Source organism: Acanthochromis polyacanthus, chromosome 20, assembly GCF_021347895.1.
Source record: "Acanthochromis polyacanthus isolate Apoly-LR-REF ecotype Palm Island chromosome 20, KAUST_Apoly_ChrSc, whole genome shotgun sequence".
NCBI classification, from domain to species: Eukaryota; Metazoa; Chordata; class Actinopteri; family Pomacentridae; genus Acanthochromis; species Acanthochromis polyacanthus.
In genome coordinates, this window is record NC_067132.1 from 21,872,886 (window position 1) to 21,896,794 (window position 23,909).

Genomic DNA, 23,909 nt, shown 5'->3' on the forward strand with positions numbered 1-23,909 from the left:
TAACCACCCACCATTAACCATTTTTCATCCCGGAAATCGATCACACTGCGACATACGAGTGCGAGTCCTTGGTTGACAGTTAAAGGAACGAGTCGATCGTCTCATCTCTCCTGTGTCAATGTCCCCCTGCAGAGAAGGAGACTGGTGGGAGGCTCGCTCCATCAACACAGGAAAGAAAGGCTACATCCCGAGCAATTATGTGGCCCCTGCTGACTCCATCCAGGCTGAAGAGTAAGACCTTGTTGCTGCCTCTTATAACCTCATTACTCTGTCTACAGTACACTGAATGCAATAGGAATAATGGCAGGAGCATGATCTCATCTCATGTGGCTCAAAGCATACAGTCCAACAGTACCAGCTTTACAACCTGGAAGAAGCTTTGTAATGTTGATGTTCTAAGCAAGAAAATGTATCAGTCGCCACCGGAGTTTGCTAGGTTTTTTTTTTTTAACCATATACTGTCTCCTCACAGGTGGTACTTTGGTAAAATGGGACGCAAAGATGCCGAGAGGCTGCTGCTGAATCCAGGGAATCATCGAGGAACTTTTCTGGTGCGAGAAAGCGAAACTACTAAAGGTGATGATCTTCTTCATAAACAGAGCAGCAACGAGGGTTTCAAGTCTCATTTTCTCCAAACAATTGGAGTGCTTGAAGACTTCCATGGACTCAAAACTTTCCCAATTTAGTCTTAGAAGCTCAAAAGCTAAGAAGCTGTCTGACCCTTTTCATATGGAACATCTGACCACAAAAATGAAAAACCTCATCCTAGCTTGATGAGAACACTGACAATGCATTTAGAAATCTAAATCTTTCATATTCTGGGTCAGTGTTTCTTTTTTCTTGGGGCATTTACACCTGTATTAGATAGAAGCAGTGTGGGGAAATACAGCAGGGGAGCAGCATGCAGTGAGAGTCTAGTTTGATTGGGAATTGAACCACAAACTTACTGCTTAAAGGCTTTTACATCCCTCTAGTATTGTTCCTGACCACTCAGCTATTGGGTCGCCCCAATACTAGTTCAGTGCTCATGGATTTTGCAACTATGGTGCTGTATTTTTTTGGCAAATAGATCAACAAAGCTCTGTTTTGCCCCCGAGGCCAACTTCTTCTCCATAGCTAAATCAACTAATGATCAAAGGTGTTGTTGTATAAAGGAAGCAAGCACGCACCCATCAAATAGGAAGTAGCAGAAGGAAAGAAATGGAAACAGAGAATTAATAATAAAGACAACAACAGCTCTGAGCAACTATACCGCAGCACAGTTGGGTTTTAAGTTAAATGCTACTGTCACCACCATGCTCACATTGACTCTACGTAAAAGATGGACATGGCTTGAAAAACTTCAAAAGGGAAGCTAAGCCTGCATTCTGCTTAATAGCCGGCAAGGAGAGGTTCCTCTGGTTGCAAAAAAAAGTCATATTGTATACAAGTCTATGGGAAAATTACCCTACTTCTTTGATTTGTTTAGTCAGTAAACACTTTCCTTTTGAGTTTATGATCTCAGTCGCTAATTTCAAGTCACCCTGGACACAGCATGATGCTCATTTAGTAGATTTTGGTTCCATTTAGAGTTTGGGTGTTGACTGTGTTTTGGTGTTTTCCGTTTCAGAGAGTTTGTGTTTCATTTTAAGTGAAGTTTACAACTACGCATGCACCTTGCTAGTTAGCTAACACTAGCACTGACTGAAAAGCCAGCTTCACCTCTTGTCACGTCTGATTAAAAAAAAAACAAAAAAAAAACCAAGATGTTGACGGCCAAAATGCCAAAATGGAGGCTTCAAAACTGTAGTCCACAAACCAGTATGAACTCAGAGTAGCTATGGCTATGTTTATACAGACTGATTTATGTAGTGTAATGTTTCCATTGTTCACTGCTAAAGTTAGCATGCTAACACATCTTAATTTGTGCTAAACATAAAGTGCAGCAGACTGGTGGGCAGGTCATTAGTTTTGCCAAGGTATTGTATAAAATTAGCAGATTATGGTGCTAATTGAAAGGAGGCTATTAAAGTTGTTGCTTTTCCTCCATATTTCATGCTAATTCATCCAGTGGGTGGAATATTTTAATATATTTTTCACTGACTGAAGAACAAATTGTCATCACAAAAGCCATGTTACTATGGTGTCTTTAAAAAAACATACACAAAAGCTCTAAACAATAACTCAGAAAATGAAAAGGTACAGAAGACATTGTTTGTGCCTCACAAAGGCGGCATCAGTACACTGTCTGACTTCGGCTTTCAGTTTGTTGTCTTGTCAGAATATTTAAAGTCATTCACCACTACAAACTGACTGAGGGAACAAAGAGTGTTACTGTGTTGAGAGGAACAGAAAACTGGGAAAACAGTGGTTAAAAAAATACTGAAAACCAGCGCCTCACCCACTTCGCAGCTCTAAAAATGTGTTTTATAGGTTCCACACTGTCAAATCACAGTCACTTAAGTCTAGATGGATGAAGAACATTTCCCTTGTCTCCTCCAGGTGCTTATTCTCTTTCCATACGAGACTGGGATGACGCCAAAGGAGACAATGTGAAACACTACAAGATCCGTAAGCTTGATAACGGGGGATACTACATCACCACACGAGCCCAGTTTGACACGTTACAGAAGCTCGTCAAACACTATACAGGTATGTCATTTGCAGCACTTGGCGCTCGCTCTCTTTTCCTGTCCCACCTCATTCATTATTCATCACAGTCTTTCATCACACCTCGAGGAATTATCCTGAAAATTACTCCTAGTCACACCCGCTGCTCTGTGCCAATGCAGTTTGCTGTGCTGCCGTAGTGTTACCAAGGGAGACGAATGGCCTTTAATTTTAATAACAATTGATGGTGCGGTTATGATGTTGAGCCTCCCACCTCGTGTTCAGCCTGAGGAGGGCCGAGGTTAAGTCTCCGCGCTCCCACTTCATTTCAGTTCGACTCCGGAGAGGGCTCTGGCGTGTTAAAAAGCCACTTCATCTCATTTATATTTTATCACAGTTTGTATAAGAGCGTCTAAATTCATCCACATCAAATGGAATGAACTGATGCATGAAACAGACCGGCTTTAAAACGCTGCACCCTGCTGCTTCAGAGACTCGTGGGGGTGTATGTGTGCCACTGCTGGGCGTAATGTAACGTTTTGATCTCTCCCTCTGCCTGTATCACAGAGCATGCAGACGGGCTTTGCCACAGGCTGACCGCTGTTTGCCCCACAGTCAAGCCTCAGACCCAGGGGCTTGCTAAAGACGCCTGGGAGATTGCCCGGGAGTCCCTGCAACTGGAGCTCAAACTGGGCCAGGGCTGCTTCGGAGAGGTCTGGATGGGTAAGACATGCAGCGGCATGAAGAAAAACACCTTGTGGTGTCATAAATTGTTTAGTATTTGGTGGTAATTATGTACATGGGGAAATGCAGACACCATGCGTCTATATTTGTTGTGTCTATCTTTGACCAAACTGGGGATTTATCCACTTCCTGCAGTTGCTTCCTCTGTTTGTTGTATCTTCTTTATCTTCAGAGATAGCCTCACTCAGGACACCAATGGCGGCTAAATTTATTTGATCTTTTTTTTTAACCCTGAGCTCGTATCCGCTCATCCCTGGGATATTTTTGCAAAGGCGTGCACGCATGACGGCACATGTCTGAGCAATTACAAGACCTAATTAACGATATTGTCTCGCTCCCAGCCCATTAACAACACTGATTACCCCTGTGGTCTGTGGGCTTTTCTCTCCCCGTCTTTGTCTCTGCAGGCACATGGAACGGCACCACTAAAGTGGCCATAAAGACGCTGAAGCCGGGGACCATGTCCCCAGAGGCCTTCCTCCAAGAGGCTCAGATCATGAAGAAGCTCAGACACGACAAACTGGTGCCTCTTTATGCAGTGGTGTCCGAGGAACCCATCTACATCGTCACAGAGTACATGGCCAAAGGTACCTGCAGAAGCATACCTGACAGCCCGTGGAAAAGCTGCAGTTTGGTGTATTTGTTGTGCAATTAGAGTGATTTTCTGAGAGCTTTCTTCCCCTGAGAATAACAGTGCTCAGCTGTTTCCGGTTACATGACACTGATGAGGTCTATTTTTAAAGAAAAGCAAAACAACATCAGGCCTGTGGACTATTTTCCAAGCACAAAGCCGACCGCATGACTTCGGTTTGCGAGGCACAGGAGTGATGTCAGATTCACGCATTTCCTCTGAGGGCAAAAAATGTAAATTTTATGGACATTTTAATTAATATGCTGTACATATTGAAAGTCCTTGAGAGTCCCTCGTGGTTCCCTGAAGCCTGGAACTGGAGTGGTTAATTGAAAACTGCAGCACTTTTGTGGGAGGTTTTCATAGCTTCAGCTGCAGTGCATTTTTTTAAAGGTTTTTATGAGTAAATAGATTTATGTGTGCGTGTAAATTTGAACTCCATGACGTGCTTCTGTGCACATCCAATTGCCTGCAGTTTGTTGATCCACTGTGTGTTGTGATTTCATTGAGCAACCGTTTAAATATTTTCCACAGTTCCTCTAAAATTCCACCTTTGATAGACCCGAAATGAGAAACAGGGATCAGCGATCACTGTGAAGCGCATAATAAATTGCAGGGAGGCTTAATGTATTATTCAGTTTAATTTAGCATTTCACATACTGTAGCAGTATATTGGTATGCAGCTCACTCACATCTGTTGCATCTACACTATATCATGGATCTCCCGCATTTATGAATTGTCACGTTTGCTATTTTATAGGAAGCTTGCTCGACTTCCTCAAAGAAGGCGATGGCAAATTCTTGAAGCTCGTCTTGCTGGTGGACATGGCTGCAAAGGTGAGGCAAACAGGGACAGAATTTGTGCCAATGAATGGTTAAGTTGAGAGCTCTATTTTAAGGTTTTTAAATAAAGAACCACAGCCTCAGGTAAACATGTCTCCCAGATTTGGCTTTGCTTTTGTTCTCACACTTTTCATGTCTGACAGATGCTCAGAGTGTGAGGAGCTAAAAATGATGGCGATTATGAAATGCTGTCAAATGTTTTGTTTGTAGATCGCTGACGGCATGGCTTTCATCGAGAGGATGAACTACATCCACAGGGACTTGCGCGCTGCCAACATCCTCGTGGGTGAGAATCTGGTGTGCAAGATCGCCGACTTCGGTCTGGCCAGGTTGATAGAGGACAACGAGTACACGGCGAGGCAAGGTGGGTGAACACACAACAACATGGACTGTGTGAGTCACAGAGGAATGAGGTGTCAGACGAGAAATGGAAAGAGCGATGACCTCGCAGCTACGATGACTCTCTGTTGACTCCTATCATGGTGAATTAGACTAATAGTGGAAACTAGATGCTTCTATTCCCTCTGATTAGTTGCGCGTTTTGCACAATTCCTCTCTGCCATGTCTGCTGCTTCGATAATCAGTTCACCCACCAAAAAACATTTTCACACTTCCCCCTTTTGATATTTACCCATGTGGATAGTTTATCTAGTTTTTTTTTTTTTGCCCACATCGAGAGCACCACAACAGATGTCTTCTGCCCTCATGTTTACTTGCATAAATATGTAGCGAGCTAAACACACTTTCAGTAAACAGAAGTTTGCTTCTCAAGTTTGTACTGGAACCACACTAAAGACCAAAGGTAACAAGCTACACATTCAAGTCATTCTTTGAGGTTGTACTAAGGCACAGTGGTGGCTGAGTTAACTAGCATCAGGAAGATAAGTGATTTGTCTCAAAATGTCGATACCAAAATGAATGTAAAGCTTCTGTCTTAGAACTAGGACAACAAGACACCCTGAAGAGATTTAAGGAAAAATCGCTTGCTTTCTAGAAGAACCTTTAAACAGCTCAGTTCAGAAAAAGAAGCAACTGGAAGAACCTTTAGCAACTCTGAATATATATGCTGTATAGTGTTTAGTTATTTTATGATAAAGAGCAAATATGGATCAAAGTGTTACAATGATAAAGTGCAGTCAAATACAAAACATTGTTTAAATCTCACTAACAATTAAAACATAATAGAATTATTTTAGGTTGTAGTTTTTTGACATTAACTTATGGAAGTCTTTTGAACTAACCTCGTGATGTTACCTCCTAAATGCATATTAAAGACTGGTTTTATATATTTGGGCAAATTGGGATCTTGTCAACAAACTAATGCCAAGATCACCACTGTATAAACGTATGAAAAAAAGATTCTCCATTTTATTTAGTAATGTCTACAATATTGTTTAAAACGTTTTCTTATATTCTTATGATAACAATAATGAGTTCATATTGAGAATTCTAATTCCCGTTTCACATTCACAGGTGAGATAGTGTGAAAAGCTACAAAGTCTTCAAGTTAGGAGAGTGAGATGTAAATCACAAAGAGGATGTTGACTTTTAGCTTGACTATTTTTGTATGTATATTTGTGCTCATTTGGTAGAAGGGATTTAGGACTCTACATTTTTTAAATTCTATTTTTATTTGCTTTTGTGTTGACTATATGTTCACCACCTTAGTTTGATTTCTGAGGTAACTGGAACACATTACTGTGGCAGTTTCTACAAGCAACTGCGTGTTTAACTGAAACTTAAGCTGATCGTAGAACAAGAAACAGAAATTCTACAGAAGTGTCTGTTCTGTTGGTTAATCTTCTAGAGAGTAAGATGGCAGTGACTTCAACGGGGACTATTTCTTTGGTAGGGAGTAGTTTTAAAACACATTTTTGCCAGGCTATTGTTTCCTGAAAGACAGGGAGTAATCGCTTCTAATGCTATAAGAAGCACAAACAGCATTATATTCACCGGTATGGCATTTAGTTGGTTGCAGAAATATCTTAGAGACAGACATAACTTGAGTATTTTTAGCAAACTGACCCTATGAATATTCATGCCATGTGCCTGTATTTACCATTACTGAGATATTACTTTCAAATTTTGGCACTGAAACATTGCCAAGAAACATTTAAGTCATGCTTGGGCTCACAGAAAGCCACTCCACTGGCCTAATTTTTCACTCTGAACACAAGACCTTCATATCTTATCCTTAAATTATACCCATTCTCATCCCCTAAACCCTAAATTTCAGTGCTATAAGCCTTATCTCTGAGGTACAAGCCTGCATGGACCTGAATACCAAAATATGACGCCTTAATGATGTAATTGTGGGTCACTGGGCATTGTGATTTCATGCAACTAAAGCCAGAAATGAAGCCATCTGCCCTCTAGTGGAAGGATGTCACCCCTCTGCTCTCCTTTATTCCACAAACAGGAGCCAAATTCCCCATTAAATGGACGGCCCCAGAGGCTGCACTGTACGGCCGCTTCACCATCAAGTCAGACGTCTGGTCCTTTGGCATCCTGCTCACAGAGCTCGTCACCAAAGGCAGGGTGCCATACCCAGGTAAGCGACAGGGTCAGCACTAAGACACACACACCGATACACACCCCCGATGTGAATGAAGCTTGCAGCAGAAGGCGGTGATTCACGGCCAGAGCCATCAGCCTCCAGTCTGTCAGGACACGTCAGGCTGGCGTGCCGGTTAATGTCGGAGGATGAAGTGAAGCTGTCTGACATTGTCTGCGCTGGTTGTTTATGCCTCTGCAGGGGGACGCTGACATCCACACACACACACACACACACACACACACACACACACACACACACACACACACACACACACACACACACACACACCGATATCCTTACACACACATGCACGTTTGAGATTAGATGAGACCATCTGCTGGGGGACGATCGGGAGATTGAACACCACTCTTGTTTATAACCATCTGCCAGACTGATACCGCCCTGGGGAGCCGTGCCAGCACTGCTCTGCACTACCTTCACAAAGCTTGATTTTATAAGAGTGCAGACTTAATAGATTAGTCCAGTGACAGGAATTATTTTGATGACTGATTGGTTGATAAAAGGCATAAATTGACATTTTGGGAAATACATTCAGTTGCATTCTTGCTAGTTAAATCAGATACCACTCCTGTCTGCACAGTTATTATGACAGCATCCCATTAGCTTAGCTTAGCATAAAGACTAACTGGCTAACTTGGCTCTGTTCTACCAGCACCTGTGAGGCATATTATTGCATATTATCTCACAAATAAATTACAAAATCTGTGTGTGTGTGTGTGTGTGTGTGTGTGTGTGTGTGTGTGTGTTCCTCGAATATCTCAGCAACTGTACATCTAATCCAGCTCAAACTTGGCAGCTGTACCACTGGAGACCCGAGGGAGGGCACTGTCGAATTTGAAGTGGATCAAATGAACAGTGGCAGTTATTGGGGGCTGTTTCGGTCTGTGGGTGGAAGCTAAAGCCAGTGTTTTACTTTCTGCATCCTCCAGGGAAATACACAAGGATCCACTAGGGATGTGTGTCAAATTTTGTATTCAACCTAAATCAATGAGCGTCCCAACCGACTCTCCACACTGCGGCTGCTTTCAAAAGAGCAGTAGCAGTAGTGTTTATGCACAGAATATTTAGTTGCTGACCTGTTAATGTATGCAGTGGAGTCCTTCAGCAGACTCGAAAGTAGTATAACAACAGCTGTGTTGTCCACAATCACGGCTGAAGTCCGTCTGGGCAGGTATTATTCCTACATTATGTTTTAGGCACTAGTTAAATTATATAAAAAAGGGGATAAAATACCAAGTTATGGTTTCATCAGTGGGGTTATTTGCTCAACCATTTTTTGTTTTGGTGCTGCAGCTTCCTGGAGTCTTGCCTTTTCAGTTTTTGGTATTTAACACATTTATGAAGGAGGGTTTTGTCACCGTCAGATGGAGCCAGATTAGCTGTTTCTTCATTCTCAGTCTTTATGCTAAGTTAATAGGTTAATGGCTGTAGCTTGATGAACATATAAAAGATTGGTATTGATGTTCTTGTCTGAAACTCAGCAAAAAAAGGAAAAACCTGTGTACCAAAGTGACAATCTATTCCTTTAATCATTTAAGTAACGTATCAGGCAAGCATTTGCTGATAAACTGAACTAGCAGGATGCTGGCTGTTGCTTTATGTTCAGATATGATATATGAGAGTGGTATCGATCTTCTCATCTCAAACTAGGCAAAAAAAGTGGAAAAACCTATGTAGCAAAGTGACAATCTACTCCTTCAATTGTTTGGGTCTTTTAACAGGTAAACATTTCTGGCTTTCTTTTTTTGACACTTTATATGCCAAACAATTAACTGATTTTAAAGAAAAAATTATTGTGAGATAAATCATAAAAATAGAATCTTTACTCACAGCCAAAATAGAACTGGAGACTAAGCCTCTTTCTCCAAGTCATTAGTGAACCAGTCTGGCCTTTCTGTATAAAATGTGGCCCTATGATGCTCTTATCTCTTCTATTTGGAAAAAAGTAAATGCCCTGATTGAAAGCTGTAACATCCCTCTGCTTCATGTCCTCCTCAGGTATGGTGAACCGGGAGGTGCTGGAGCAGGTGGAGCGAGGATACCGCATGCCGTGTCCACAAGGCTGCCCTGAATCCCTGCATGAGATGATGAAACTCTGCTGGAAGAAGGAGCCGGACGAGAGGCCCACATTCGAGTACCTGCAGTCCTTCCTCGAGGACTATTTCACCTCCACAGAGCCACAGTACCAACCCGGAGAAAACCTATAGCCAGCTGTGCATCTCTAAAGACGCACGAGTCGAGGAAAAGTTGACTGGAAACTGCGCCAGTCGCACAAACCACTACTTGCTCTCCCTTTTAACAATTATTTTGGTTCCGCATCCAGCCTCCATTTACTTTATGTTGTAGTCTCATAGTTTTTGTTTTCATTCATGGTACTAAACAAGTCTTAGCTGTGTGAATTCTTCATTTCAAAAGCAGAGTTAATCACTATAAACAAACTGGCAAAACAACTGCGGTTATGGACACAAATCTTAATTACAGCTATGTTTTTAAATACGCTACATGTGGGATTCTGACTCATGAACACAGTATTACATTTCAGTAAATTAAGCTGTAAAATAGCCTCACAAAAGAAAAACATTGAGAATAGCTGGCCTTTTATGTCTTTTAATGTGGAAATCTCACACTTGTTTGCCTCCAAATTGTAGTATCTGTGCATAAAAATGATCAATTATGAAGAAAAATAATATATTTTCCGAATAGGGAGAAGTTCTCAGGGGGTTGATGGTTAAGTGATGCTTTCAAATCCACACAGCTCAACTTTATTTACACTTCATCAGCTACATCGACAGTGCAATCTCTGTGACGTGCTCGTTTCTGACAATGCATTTTTTAATATTATGTTATGAATTATTCATATCACATGGACATAGTTGTATAGCTTCTTTTGAAGACTTTCCTTACAGGCCATCATCACCCACGTGAGACTTTTTTGATAATGCCATATGTCTTTGTGCCCCTCGCTGCCCTGGTTATTATAATCTCACTGTAATCACTGCAGAGTCATGCTTACATAAAAGTGCACTGTGTAACGTGTCACTGGTTTGATTGCGACGAAACTCATGGACTTGTGGCTTCTTGCCGAGCTGGGATGACAGGACACATGCGAGGTTCGTGCCAGTCGAGCACAAAGGAGGATTTTACAAACTACACAGCTATTTTTGAAGCAAACAAAGCTGCCAAATAAGTTGGAAACAACCATTTTATCCTCGTAAGATGTGACTGCTGAATAAAACTCAGACTCTTAACATGTATTCAAGGTGACACTGCATAATCTATTTGTATTGAGGTGACATGACAGTTTTTACAGTGATTTTTTCTCTTTGCATTTTGCTTCTGTGCGGACTCATCAGGACAATATTATAATGAGAATAACACCAGTTGACGACAGAGCTTGCAAAGAAGGGCTTTGTATATTATGAAATCCTCATTTTATATGAATATTGATAAAAATTGACAGGACTGCAAATTTATTTGGGGGAAGAGGTCATGGGAGGAGGTTTAACCTGAGGAATTTGTACAATAAAAACATGATTTTACATCATGTAGTCTTCTTTTTTGTGATTAGATGTTTTGTTGTGTCTCTTTAAGTGTCTTTAGATAATATTTAAGCCGGTGGCAGAGTGAAGTGGGTGGGATCTGCTTCTACAGGTCATTTGAGAGGAAATTACTGCAGACAGGTTATTAATTTCAAGACGGAGTTTATCTAAAAGTTGAGATGTTGCACAAAATTATTAATTTGACAGTGAGAGATGTGAGATTCCCGACGTCTTTGGAGCAGCACGGCTCAGATGCGATGGTAAGGAAGTTTCTGCAGCTTCTGCAAGACAGCTCATGCATTGTGCTTACATGTGCGTTTCGAAACCAAGTCAAACTATGAGGCCCTTTCCGTTTCTGTCCACACTGCAGCACACGGACCCAGATTATTCTGCCGCTTACGTGGTTCTGGACACGGACTGCGGACTGAAAGGCTTCGGCCTCACATTCACTTTAGGAAAAGGCACTGAGATCGGTAAGATTTACACCGCAGGGCTAATAAATCCTAAAACAACTCATAACCCAGTTTCAAGCCATAAACCACGACAACAACGTCAACTCACTGCTGCGTTCACGTGCACCTATTATGCTCAGAATTTAGTGTGTTGTTGAATTTGACTAGAAGGTTGCCGGATAAACAGAATTATTTTTATTTAATTAGAAGCAATACGTAACACAAGTACCCCTAATAGCTTTAAAAAGACTACATTGGTGTATAATGTGTGTATAACTTAGTTGTTCTGATCAGCCAAGTAACTATATATGCTAATAAGCTTGATGCTATTTTGTACGTACGGCGAATCACGTGATGACTTTAGTTCTGGAGGCTGTACCTTTTATGCAAGTAATAAGCCAAAGCAAACTTATGCACATGTTGTCATATTTCTGACTGTACTCGAACGTCACATTTGTTTGAGTTTAGACCTGAGCTCAACGTCGCCATCTTGTGGTAATGTTAGCAAACACGCTATAGCAGTACTACGTTTCTCAACTGGACGTTTACTCGGTACACCGAGCTAAAATTAAAGCAGTCAAACACAAGACTAAAATAACTATATTTTGTAATAATAGCGGTTACACGGTCATCGTACCGTCTGCTGCTGCTGGAACCGGTTTCTCTTGTAGGATTTACTCCAAAAGTGGCCTTTAAAAAAAAAAAAAGTCAGTTTAAGACAGTTCTGTTTTTTCGACTGTTTTTAATTATTCAGTTATATTTAATAAAGTCTGGTCTAAGAAGACATTACTTTAAAAACTAAACTTGTCAGCACTGTAATTCAGTTTATTTAAATTATTTCTTTTCTGCTTTATTGTGTACTTTGTTTTTTTACGCGCTTTAATTTTTCTCATCTTTCATCTTTCTCAATTGGTTCTAATTATTTTGGGAAAGGTGTGTGCATATCTTACTCTATTGTCTTTTATTAGTTAACGTTTTGTTTTTTCTTCACTCATCCATTCTTGAATGCATTGTGTCAGTTACTGTACAAATCCAGATAAAAATTGCACTGAAGCCATAACTGTCCTTTTAAAATTAGTTTAGTTTATTAAAATTTAACTTAAACCTACTCGATTTTGTACTTTGTCTTTTAGATGTGCGTTTGTTGCCTGTTAAGCACATTTAATAACATATCTATGACAAGGTACCATATAAATAAACTTGCTTGCTCAAAGAAAAAAAAAACAGCCCAGCAATTAATCATATCTTTCTGAAAATGTCTTTTTTTTTCTTGTAACTGTCTTAAGTCAGGACTAACAACTGCCTTTTTTCATATTGAAAATGAAGTAGAAATGGCTACTGAAACACAAAAATAATCAGCTTTAACATGAGCTATACTGCAATATACAGAGAGGTTTTTGTCATATTTAGCTTGCCTCTTCTGATATAAACAAATGAAATAACAGAAACATCAATCAGTACAAGGCACTAAAGTTCAACAGCATCACAAACTGCAGCTGAATCAACACAACTAAGACCGTTTACAGAAGATTGATGCAGGATTGTTGTTTTAGACCGCCTTCATTCTAGCTTGACTTACCAAACAAACCATCACTGAGGTTCGGTGACACTGCAGGGCTCTCTGGCCGCTTTCATCCTCTTAAAGGCTGTTTTCGTTGCAGTGGTGTGTGCTGTCAAGGCCCTGGAAGGATTGGTTGTTGGGAAATCTTTGCAGGAGATCGTGAGTAACTTCCGTGGGTTTTACCGCCTGCTGACCAGCGACGGCCAGATGAGATGGGTAAGAAGAGGCACTGATAAACATCATGTTAGGATACAACTGAACCATTCAATCAGGGACTAATAACATTATTCATCTTTGTTACATCGCATTACTGGGCTTTTCCAATCTTAAGAGAATATTTCAAGTATAAACTACAACCTATTATGCAGATGTAAACAAAATTGTGTAAATTTTATGTTTGTTTGCATTTAAAAAAAGAGCCTTTCTTTAAATAGCAACTTGAAAAACAAAAATATATAGTATAGCTGCGGCCAGTCAGGACTTGTCTGACATGCAAACACTTTTTAATGGGGCGTTTAAGATCTGCTGTAGAAACCAGTCTCTTTGCACTTTACTGACTGCTGGACGTTTGCACCCAGAATTTGCTGATATTCACTTCATGCTACATTGAATTAGTCACCAGCTGCTACACAACCCACAAGCTTAAACCTTCCACCCCACTCCTAACTGTGAGAAGAAATATTTCCTTCTCTTTTTTTGCTACAGAGGTTCCATTAACTTCTTTTCACTGCATAAAATCAACAGTATACACTATATTGCCAAAAGTATTCGCTCACCTGCCTTGACTTGCATATAAACGTAAGTGACATCCCATTCCTAATCCATAGGGTTCAATATGACGTCGGTCCACCCTTTGGAGCTAGAACAGCTTCAACTCTTCTGGGAAGGCTGTCCACAAGGTTTAGGAGTGTGTTTATGGGAATTTTTGACCATTCTTCCAGAAGTGCATTTGCAATCAGCAAATTTCTGAAAATTTGCAAAACCTTCAGGAAGAAAATTCCAATAATTCCTGAAAAATTTCCCTTAAGTTTTTTTTTTTTAAATCCCTCACATTTTGCAAGAAAGTTCTTGTAAATATTTTCAAAAAAAATTGTAAAAATCTTCCCCAAAAAATCCTAAAAATATCTGAAATGGTTACATATATATCAGTAAAATTTTGAATATTTTCTTTAAGAACATTCACCAAAAAAATCAACCAAAATCCAGCGAAATTCGCTGGATTTTGGTTGATTTTTTTGGTGAATGTTCTTAAGAAGAATTTTTAACATTTCTTTTTTTTTCCACCAAAAAATATTCAAAAATTTCCCAAAAATGTTGAAAATGCGGACATCAGAAGTTTCCCTGTGAAATTTTTTTTCTCCACATTTTCAAACTTTAAACCTGACTCACATGACAACATGAGGGTTAAAGGCAAAAACATTTAGCTGTAACATGAGGAAATGGTGACAAGTATAGACTTTACTATGTTAAACACACAGTAGAGTGAATCCAGTTTTGCTTTTAATCCAATGTTGAATTTATAAAGTTTCCTTATTTATTTAATTTACAAGCGTGGCTTTTTATATCTGTGTCCTTGTCTGACACAGTTGGGCCCGGAGAAAGGAGTGATCCACTTGGCTACTGCTGCCGTCCTGAACGCCGTGTGGGACCTGTGGGCGAGGGCCGAGGGCAAGGTGGGACCTCCAGCTGAGGCTTTATGACTAAACGCACATTTTCTCTCACCTCATGACTCACAAGCTGTTGTCATCGTTTTCCTGTAGCCGCTGTGGAAGCTGCTGGTCGACATGGTGAGTCACAGATTATTTAGACCGTCGATTTGCGCCTCGGGGTCCGATCTCGATGGCAATATGTCGTCTCGCGTGTGTCAATCCAGGATCCAAAGCAGATTGTGTCGTGCATCGACTTCAGATACATCACCGACGTGCTCACAGAGGATGAAGCTCTGGGTGAGGCAGCTTTGTGACGTGCGGTATGCGTCCAGAAAAGAAATCCCTTCTTTCTGTGAACAGTAAACCAGCAGACTGTCTTCCGTTTTCAGACATGCTGGTGAAAGCACAGGAGGGCAGGCAGCAGAGAGGTGAGCACACTTTAAGGAGCCATTAATTACATGGCTGAATGGGACTTTGCAGAATTAAATTGCCTCCTTAGAAATTAGCTGGAGAGCTTTTAGCAGAAATGGCCCATTTTCTCCATTCAGACACACTTCTAGCGGAGTATTTACCGCCTGTGTGTTTCTGTCAGAGGATCAGATGCTGAAGGAGGGCTATCCTGCGTACACCACCTCCTGTGCTTGGCTCGGATACCCAGACCAGCAGCTCAAACAGGTCTCGATGCTATAAAACACACAGCATCTCTACACAGACAAACATTTCTTAATGACAGATCTTTTTTCTGAAGCTCTGCACAGATGCACTAAAAAGCGGCTGGACCAAGTTTAAGGTGAAGGTTGGTGCCGATCGAGAGGACGACGTACGCAGATGTCGCCTCATACGGCAAATGATTGGACCCAGTAACACCCTGGTCAGTTTGTTTTTGCCCCACTGTTGCTGTATTTACATTTGGCAATATGTCTAAAGTGTTTTGGTGTCAGATGATTGATGCCAACCAGAGATGGGATGTCGACGAGGCCATCAGCTGGGTGTCCAAGCTGGCTGAGGTCAAACCTCTTTGGATCGAGGAGCCGACGTCTCCAGACGACATCCTGGGTCACGCTACTATTGCTAAGGTCAGAGATGTATACTTCATGTGTGTTGATGAAACAGTTTGGATTTAATTGTGAAACATTCAGACTGAAAGAGACATAAAATACCATGTCAACTGTAGTTATATTTTCTGTTGTTTTCTTCTTTCAGTGGTCATTTTGTGTATATTTATGGTGGTTTTGCATCTCTTTAAAGTTGTTTTTGCATCTCTATTTAGGTGTTTTGTTTATTATTTTGGTTATTTTGCTTTTCTTTGTGGTTGTATTCCATCTATGGGGTTGTTTTGGATCTCTTTTGTGTGTGTTGATCTTTTTGTTTGAGATTCTTTTGCATTATTTTTGATCGTATTGTGCCATTTTGTAATTGTGTTACATCTCTGAAGCTTTTTTGTAGATCTTTGTGAGTGTATTGCATTTCTTTGTGATAGTTTTGTCTCTGTGTTTATTTCCTCCTCTTATGAGCAGTCTTGTTTTGCATCTCTGTGGTAGTTCCTGACCTCTCTGTGGTTGATTTGAGTTCATTAAAACCTGTCTCCTGCTTCTTTAAAGTTGTTTTGTTTCTGGTGTCTTGCATCCCTTTATGATAGTTTTGTGTCGCGTGGATGTTTAACATTTTTGCAACTGTTTCTGCATCTCAGTGTGGTCGTTTTCATTCTCTTTGTGATCATTTTGTACCTCTTGGATGCCATTTTCTGCCTATTTTAAGCTGTTTTCTGAACCTTTATGACTGTTATGCTTCTCTTTTAAGCTGTTTTCTATCTTCTGACGTTGTTTGTATGTCTTTGCGTCTCTACTCATTTGATAGGCGTTCTAAAAACATGAAGTCACATGAAACACAGGATCTCCTGCAGGGGGCGCTGGTTGTCTGTTAGCCTGATTCTGTAATTCGTCCACAACTGAATTAAAGATGTCCGACTCTCTTGTTTCAGGCTTTGGCTCCGCTGGGGATTGGAGTGGCAACAGGGGAGCAGGTCAGACCTCAAGTTTGTCCCTCCACACACATTAGATTAATTAAGTTGCATTTTTTTGTTGGGTTTAGTCAAGTTTCCTCTCCAGTGTCACAACAGGGTCATGTTTAAGCAGCTCCTGCAGGCTTCCGCGCTGCAGTTTGTCCAAATAGACAGCTGTCGGCTGGGTAGCGTCAACGAGAACCTGGCTGTGCTGCTGATGGCCCACAAGTTCCAAGGTAAAAGTTCAAAAAATGACAAGAGTCATACATCATATACAGCCCCAAAGCATTAATATGATTTTTCCCCACTCTAAAATTGGTCAGACCAGTCAAAAATAAAAGTGACTGCATCAATTAAAGATCTAGCCACATGTATAAATAAAATCGAGTGTCACAATAAATATAAAGCACTGTACTAAAGTATACGTTATAACTCCAACTAACCTTTGGGACAGCTCCATTTTGACATGAAATAAAAGGTGAACAGTGTTGTTACTAATGACATTAAAGAAAAAGTCTGTTCCGCCTTAATTACTGTGATTAATATTCTATATGTTTTCCTCCTATTCATGTTAAAATGGCTACAACTGAACAGACTTATTAGTTGGTTAAACAGGATTTTTTTTTTTACCTATATGTTGATTAAAAAAAATAGACAAACTTCCAGAAACTTTTAGGCAAGGCAAGTTCATTTGTGTAGCACAGTTCAACACAAGGTAATTCAAAGTGCTCTACATAAGCATTAAAAGCAGCAAGACAGCAAAAAATACATAGAATAAATTCTTTAAAAAGACTAAAGAAATACATAAACATTAAAGGCAATAGAATATAACATAAGACAATACTACCTACTTGCTATACAGTAGAGTATAGCGAGCAAACAACTGAATGAACATCCTCCAAGACGGGTGATTCCATAATTTTTGCCAGGGGTTGTAGAATCCTGGAGGCTAAAATGTCCTAGATTAACTAGAGGAAGGGAAGGCACAAGTTCCTGAGCTGGAACTGCACATTGCTTGTCTTATCTGTAATATTTTGTTTGTGAAAAAGGCTGCAAAGTCATCGCATGACTTGTTAGACAGCAGTACAGGAGGAATTGATGCAGCAGGGTTTGTCAGTCTGTCCCCTACAGAAAAGAGTGTGCGGGCATTATTACTGTTTCTATTGATAATCTCTGAGAAATATGACTGCCTTCAGTTCCTGTTTATATCTGTGAAGACTCTCTTTAAAAGTGTAATGCACCTGGAGTTTGGTTTTGTCGCCACCTGCGTTCTGCTTGTCTGCATACTGTTGTCTGTGCTTTAACCAGTGTGGCGTTTCTCCAGGGTGACTTTTTCCTTCCAGACAAAACTTTGGTCTTAACTGGGGCGATAGAATCAATAATAGTCATGACATCGGAACTAAAGCTGTTAACAAGGTCATCAACGAGCGCTGAGGGCGAGGTTGGTGATGGTGTAAAACCCTGGGTGAACAATGCACAGGTGTTATCATTTATGTAACGCTTACGGATTACTTTTATCCATCAACGTCTTCATTTTCTTTCATTTATTACACAAATTGGCCGGCTTACACAAGTTTATTCATTCTCCTCATAACCCGTTTTTTCGCTGTTAATTTTTAGATTTTAAGATGCAGCATATGAATGAAATAAATAACAGAGTAAAACAAAGGTTTTGTTGGTAGAGAAGTTTTAAGAAGCTTTAAGTCTGTTTTACATTCCCCTTTAACTACTTCACTATTATTGATGTATTTTGTTAGATTTTGACACCTCTAATAATCTTTGTTGGTGTTCTCACTTTCAGGACTCCACATTAGAAACATGTTTAATTGTAATATATTTCTTTTTCCTCAGTGCCTGTGTGCCCTCATGCTGGAGGAGTCGGTCTGTGTGAGCTCGTCCAGCATCTGATCCTGTTCGACTACATCTGTGTGTCTGCCGATCTCAGCAACCGGTTAGAGCAGCTTGTTTTAGTCACCGGCTTGAGGTCTTCACTGATTATAGCTTCACATTGACCTTCCCTTTTCTCCCAGAATGTGTGAATATGTCGACCACCTCCACGAGCACTTCGCTAGTCCTGTGGTGATTCAGGACGCCCACTACATGCCCCCCAAGGTAAGAAGCCGTCTAGAAAACACAAAATGAATCTGCATTGCTCTAAAACCCTTTGCAATTGTTGAGAATTACTGCCTTAGATGGTGTCTGTATGTGCTGTGCTTCTTGTTTTTTAGGATCCAGGCTACTCTTGTGAGATGTTTGAGTCATCAGTTAAGAGACACCAGTTCCCTGAAGGAGATGTATGGAAACTGCACCAGAACAAATAAGGAATGTTTTCAACATTTTACTGCTGACCCAAAAGTTTGGAAACAAATGAAAAGTCTATAATCCAAATAATATAATGTTATTTCAATAAATTAGCACCACAGATATATTCAGAAGAGTAACAGATTAGTGTAAAACAAACATATTTCGACATGTTCATGTTTGTTTCTTATACAAAGTTGTGAACGTTTCCACCACCTGGTTACACTGGTATCTTCTGGAATGTACCTTCATTCATGCTGAGGAAGGTTCCTCAAACTGGCCAGTAAATGTTGCCTCATAGTACTTTTGGATGTTTAAAAAAATTAAAACTGTCAGATACTTTACCATCAAGAGTTTTGAAATCTGACACTGATGGCCTGCATTTTGAAGTTATGCTCCAGCATACCTGGACCTTATGGTTCTATTAATTTTCTTCCGAGTTATTGCACTCGGCAACTACTATGCTTTTAAGTTATTTTATTATGCTATAACACAAATGGGTAAAATAAGAGTGAATTCATGCACCCCCAACTCAAATAGACACTGCAGTTAAACTTTGTTTCCAAACTTTTGGGTCACCCTGTAATTGGACTGGGATAAGTTCTGTGATAATTCAAATAATCAGTTAATAGTTCTACTTTTCCATGTAGAGAAGAACTCTGGTTCCTCCTGTCTAGGTTTCTCCTGGAGAGTATCTCTTCCATGAACGTATGTTCACAAGAATGCACGTGCATTTTGAGTAACCTGGTTACTTAAATGCACATAAACACAAATTATCCTCCACTTTCCATGTCAGATTTTAGTGAACATTTGATTGCTACGAGTTTCCTGATGTGTGTTGGGAACATTTCTGTTCAACTCAAGTTAACATTAAAGTTAATCTCTTTATTTACAGTATTCGAACATTTGTCAATACAAATACAGACAGATTCAAAATAGAAATAGAAAGAAATCATTGCACCTGGTTATTCCCTACAAATATAGAAAAGTTAAAATTATTTTAACCCTTTTGTTGATTTTGTTAAACTGAACTTTTAAAACATATATAAGTGAAGCAGGCTGCAACGTTTCTCCCGTGGAGAACACACTGTGGGATGAGGATGGTTTCACACAGCCATCTGCATCTTAATCGTAGGATGTGGGTTGTAGTCGCAGATCTCAAAGTCCTCGGCACGGAAATCATCAATGCTCTCCACTTGTCTCACTATCTTCAGTTTGGGGAAAGGTCGGATCTCCCTCTGAAGCTGCATTTAGACAAGAGAGCTTCAGTATGTTTAAAATCAAACAGAACAAACTGATTTAAAAAAGAAGTGTCTCTAATTAACCCACCTGCACTTTGAGAGGCTCAATATGGTTTACGTAGATGTGTGTGTCTCCCATAGTGTGAACAAAGTCACCAGGCTGAAGAGACAAAAAAAAATAAAAATCAGATGAAGTGACAGAAGACAAACAGGACAAATTCCATGTTTATTTCCAGTGCAGTGTCTTTACCTTGAGTCCTGTAATGTGTGCGATCATGTAGGTCAGAAGTGCGTAGCTGGCGATGTTGAAAGGAACTCCCAGACCCATATCACCTGAGCGCTGGTACAGCTGACAGGACAGCTCACCATCACAGACGTAGAACTGACAGAGGGCGTGGCAGGGAGGCAGAGCCATGAGGGGCAGGTCTGCAACAGCACAAAACAACACAAATCCACATGTTACTCACAATCCAGCACTAAATCAGATTTAAAACAAGCACCAGTTTGGTTTAATGCTTGCTTTGCTTTCTGAATTACCTTTGGGGTTCCAAGCGCACATGATGATCCTTCGGTCTTCTGGATTCTTCTTGATGGTGTCAATGATTTTCTGCAGCTGGTCAACACCTTGTCCTGTGTAGTCTGTTGGAAACGACAAATTAAAATACAAGACACAGTAATTACATAGATGTGTAGAACTGCCAAAGATGAGAAAATCAGGTGTAATACAGTACAAAAGGCAGCACACTGCTTAATGCACAATCCATATATTATATCCATTTGCACTAAAAACTGCTGTCAGTTAAGCACTGAGCTCCAGCCTCCTTCTGTACTCTGGAAATTTGCTGACCTCAAGCCGAGAAGAACCTGTTTCAGCTGCGTTTTCCTTGAAAATGTGCAGAACTTGAACCTGTCCTTGGGTATTAAAGCACAAATAACTGGTTTGAAATGAGGACACCAGCTCCAAACTCACCCTCTAACTGCCTTGGTAGAAAAGTGGTCATAGACAAATGGAAGTCCAGTTAAAACCTACAAACTTTCTAGCAATTTCTCAAAGGCTTGCATTGAAAATGTTCTTCATCAGCTGTACATGTCTGCATGAGATAATGTCAGTTTCCAAATAGTCAAACAACCAAATCCATACCTAGGATTCAGGGGGTGACGTTTAAAAACGTGGACTTTTTCATGAACTTCAGAAATCTAGACATGCAGGGAGTTAAAAATGATGTACTTGTCAAGAGTTAAGTAAGGAGATATCTTTTGTTTGCGGCTACAGTCGGTGCAACCGAGTCGTGCTGACAAAAAGTAACTATTTGACATTTCCATTTGTAAATATTAACGTGGTGTACGCTTTCTAAAAGGGCCTGAAAAAAAGATCAACATCCAATTATCAGTGTCTTTCCCTGGCTGAAGCTGTACCTGCATGCATGTCTTTGTACTCTGCACCAAAGTGTCTCCACTGGAAGCCATACACCGGTCCCAGGTCGCCCTCCTCTCGCTCTGTGAAGCCCAGATTGTCCAGGAAGTTCCGGGACCCGTTGGCATCCCAGATCTTCACCCCTTTCTCTGACAGCTCCTTGGCATTAGTTGATCCCTGTGACAGAAGAAGCTTAATTCATGAGCCTGTCAAAGCTGCACATGATCATTTTAGATGTTTTTTTATTGTCAGCCTCACCTTGATGAACCACAGCAGCTCTTCAAGGATTCCTTTCCAGAACACTCTCTTGGTTGTCAATAAGGGAAACTGGTCTGTAAACAAACACAAACAGATCACAACAGGCAAAAACACAGCAGCTGCTTCTGCACAAGATGTTACTGCAGCATAATGTAACAGAGCTGACATAGATTTTCCAATTATCAGCTGTCAATATTATTTTCAAAAACACTACTTAGACAGTTTTTATAGGCATCCTTTAAATTTGGTTGTTAAAAAAATTTGATCAGCATACATGCATTGCAGCAACTAACATTTTCTTTTCATTGTCAGTTCATCTGTAGATAATTTTCTCAATGAATCCATGAACTGCTTGGCCCATAAAATGTCAGTCTGTGTTTTCTAAGTGTCTTATTTGGACTGCAAACGTTTTAAAAACTCTTCTGTACACTGTCGAACTTGCAAAAACACATTCATTCACAACTTCACAACATCTTCATTTTTAAAAGGTATGTATTTACATGCATTTGCAAGATGAAAATAAAACTAAAATATCATGAATCAGTGCCTTTCTGCAAGTTAGACAGTGTGCAAGAGACTTTTTAAAACTTTTGCAAAGATTATAACCTCTGCTCTGATGAAATATATGCACAGACATAGAAAGGGCTAAAAATAAGAGAATTTAATAACGGTTTGGCCAAAGTATTCACTAAAATAATCAGAATAGCTCTAGATACATATGGGAAAATCACACAGCTTAAAAACAAACTAAATAAATTTGTCACATTTCCTCACTGGCGGACAAACAGTGTCACAGTATCAACATGACCACAAAAATATTCAGGCATTTGGTACTGCAATTTGCTGTTCATTATAACCCAACATAAAGTACTACGATTATAAGTCCCTTTTGCTTCCGTATTTGTGTTATAATGTGAGGTTATAATAACATGACAAGAAAAAAAGGCCATCACTATGCATGCTTTTAATTCGACTAATTACTGCTAATAGTTTGCAGCTGGTTTCACTGAATCTACACATGCTCCAAGATAATAATCAGATTACTACTTTCACTATACAGTCCAACAGAAGTGGTGATCTGTACCTCGCAGATTGTATCTGGTCTGAGACCCAAATGTGGAGATCACTCCTGTTCCGGTTCTATCGCCTTTCTTGCGGCCGTACTGCAAAATGTATTTTATTTGATCCAGATATCCACGTTCATCACAGAAGATACCAAATCTCTCCTCCGCCGGTTTCCCTCCTTCTTTAAAGCCGTCCTCCCTCTGCGGACCCTCGATGTGTACGTCTGAAGTGGCTGGCATTTTTGTGGACGTAAATATATTCCCAACAGCAGAGGTATATTTTTCCTAACTTTTCCCGTGTTACCGTGTTTGTCGCTTAAACGCGCTCTTTTTCTTTTAGCGCCAATACGAAGCTTCTTCCGCATCTCCGTCTCGCGAGAGTTGAGAAAACGTCATACAAATACTCCAACAAAATAAGGTAACTAACAATAAATAAAAATTTAGAACAATATACATTATCAACACCCAAATGTCAAATACGGGGCGTCTAATATCTAATTATGTATATATATATATATATATATATATATATATCGAAAGTTAGTTAGTTTTTTGGCCTTTTGTTGGATTTATTTGAGAGGGACAGTTGAGAGAAAGACTGGAAAGCAGGCAGAAGGCATGCAGTAAAGGTTTGTGAGCTGAAATCTAACTGAGGCCGCAGCGCTTATGGGTCGCTCCCTCAACCATTTGCAGGGCTGCCAACTTCTGACCAGACCTTAGAGTGACATTTAGTTTGTGCAGGATGCTGACGGAGGGTCTGGGGGCCCTCTCCTAGAAAATTGTGAAATTATTGATCCTATTTCCTGCATTCTGGTGTATTTTTAAGAATATTTTGCCTGTTAAAATCTGATTATAGAGATAACATTAAGGGATAATTTTAAAAAAAAAACATTGAGCTTCAAAAAAAGCAGAAAAAAAAAACAGAGCAAGGGCAGGCAGTATTGAAAATGGTTCTTCATGTAAAATATGGATGAAAGTTCTGTGGCTGGATGTGCACATTTCAGCCTGTTACATAAATATATGCATAATTGAAATAACTCCAG

At 40.1% G+C, this 23,909-nt stretch overlaps 3 protein-coding genes and 1 long non-coding RNA gene across 5 annotated transcripts in view; 2 read left to right on the forward strand and 2 right to left on the reverse strand.

Moving 5' to 3' along the window:
• Nucleotides 1–10,924, forward strand: part of LOC110952615 (tyrosine-protein kinase yes) — a 28,902-nt gene extending 17,978 nt beyond the window's left edge. The window contains exons 4-12 of the mRNA XM_022196238.2: nucleotides 133–231; nucleotides 473–576; nucleotides 2,482–2,631; nucleotides 3,157–3,312; nucleotides 3,741–3,920; nucleotides 4,725–4,801; nucleotides 5,018–5,171; nucleotides 7,227–7,358; nucleotides 9,384–10,924. Coding sequence (XP_022051930.1) covers nucleotides 133–231; nucleotides 473–576; nucleotides 2,482–2,631; nucleotides 3,157–3,312; nucleotides 3,741–3,920; nucleotides 4,725–4,801; nucleotides 5,018–5,171; nucleotides 7,227–7,358; nucleotides 9,384–9,592 — 1,261 coding nt within the window. The 3' untranslated portion in view covers nucleotides 9,593–10,924. The remainder of the gene's footprint in view (nucleotides 1–132; nucleotides 232–472; nucleotides 577–2,481; nucleotides 2,632–3,156; nucleotides 3,313–3,740; nucleotides 3,921–4,724; nucleotides 4,802–5,017; nucleotides 5,172–7,226; nucleotides 7,359–9,383) is intronic.
• LOC127531282 (uncharacterized) overlaps nucleotides 1–23,909 on the reverse strand; it is a 42,816-nt gene that overhangs the window by 17,219 nt on the left and 1,688 nt on the right. The window lies entirely within an intron of this gene.
• On the forward strand, nucleotides 11,018–19,783 carry enosf1 (enolase superfamily member 1). Of its 2 annotated transcripts, XM_022196239.2 has the most exons (15): nucleotides 11,018–11,184; nucleotides 11,295–11,397; nucleotides 13,038–13,153; nucleotides 14,524–14,610; nucleotides 14,698–14,724; nucleotides 14,811–14,883; nucleotides 14,976–15,014; nucleotides 15,179–15,261; nucleotides 15,335–15,457; nucleotides 15,528–15,662; nucleotides 16,568–16,609; nucleotides 16,695–16,824; nucleotides 18,440–18,539; nucleotides 18,619–18,700; nucleotides 18,817–19,783. In XM_022196239.2, exons 1-15 carry the CDS (start codon nucleotides 11,104–11,106, stop codon nucleotides 18,907–18,909), a joined length of 1,314 nt encoding a protein of 437 aa, XP_022051931.1. In that variant the 5' UTR covers nucleotides 11,018–11,103; the 3' UTR covers nucleotides 18,910–19,783. The 2 variants fall into 2 exon arrangements, with proteins under 2 accessions (XP_022051931.1, XP_051796144.1); XM_051940184.1 differs by lacking the exons at nucleotides 14,811–14,883; nucleotides 14,976–15,014; nucleotides 15,179–15,261.
• On the reverse strand, nucleotides 19,754–23,292 carry tyms (thymidylate synthetase). Its single transcript, XM_022196240.2, has 7 exons — nucleotides 22,887–23,292; nucleotides 21,803–21,876; nucleotides 21,547–21,721; nucleotides 20,668–20,769; nucleotides 20,381–20,556; nucleotides 20,219–20,290; nucleotides 19,754–20,133 (listed from the first exon to the last, which is right to left on the reverse strand). Exons 1-7 carry the CDS (start codon nucleotides 23,104–23,106, stop codon nucleotides 19,996–19,998), a joined length of 957 nt encoding a protein of 318 aa, XP_022051932.2. The 5' UTR covers nucleotides 23,107–23,292; the 3' UTR covers nucleotides 19,754–19,995.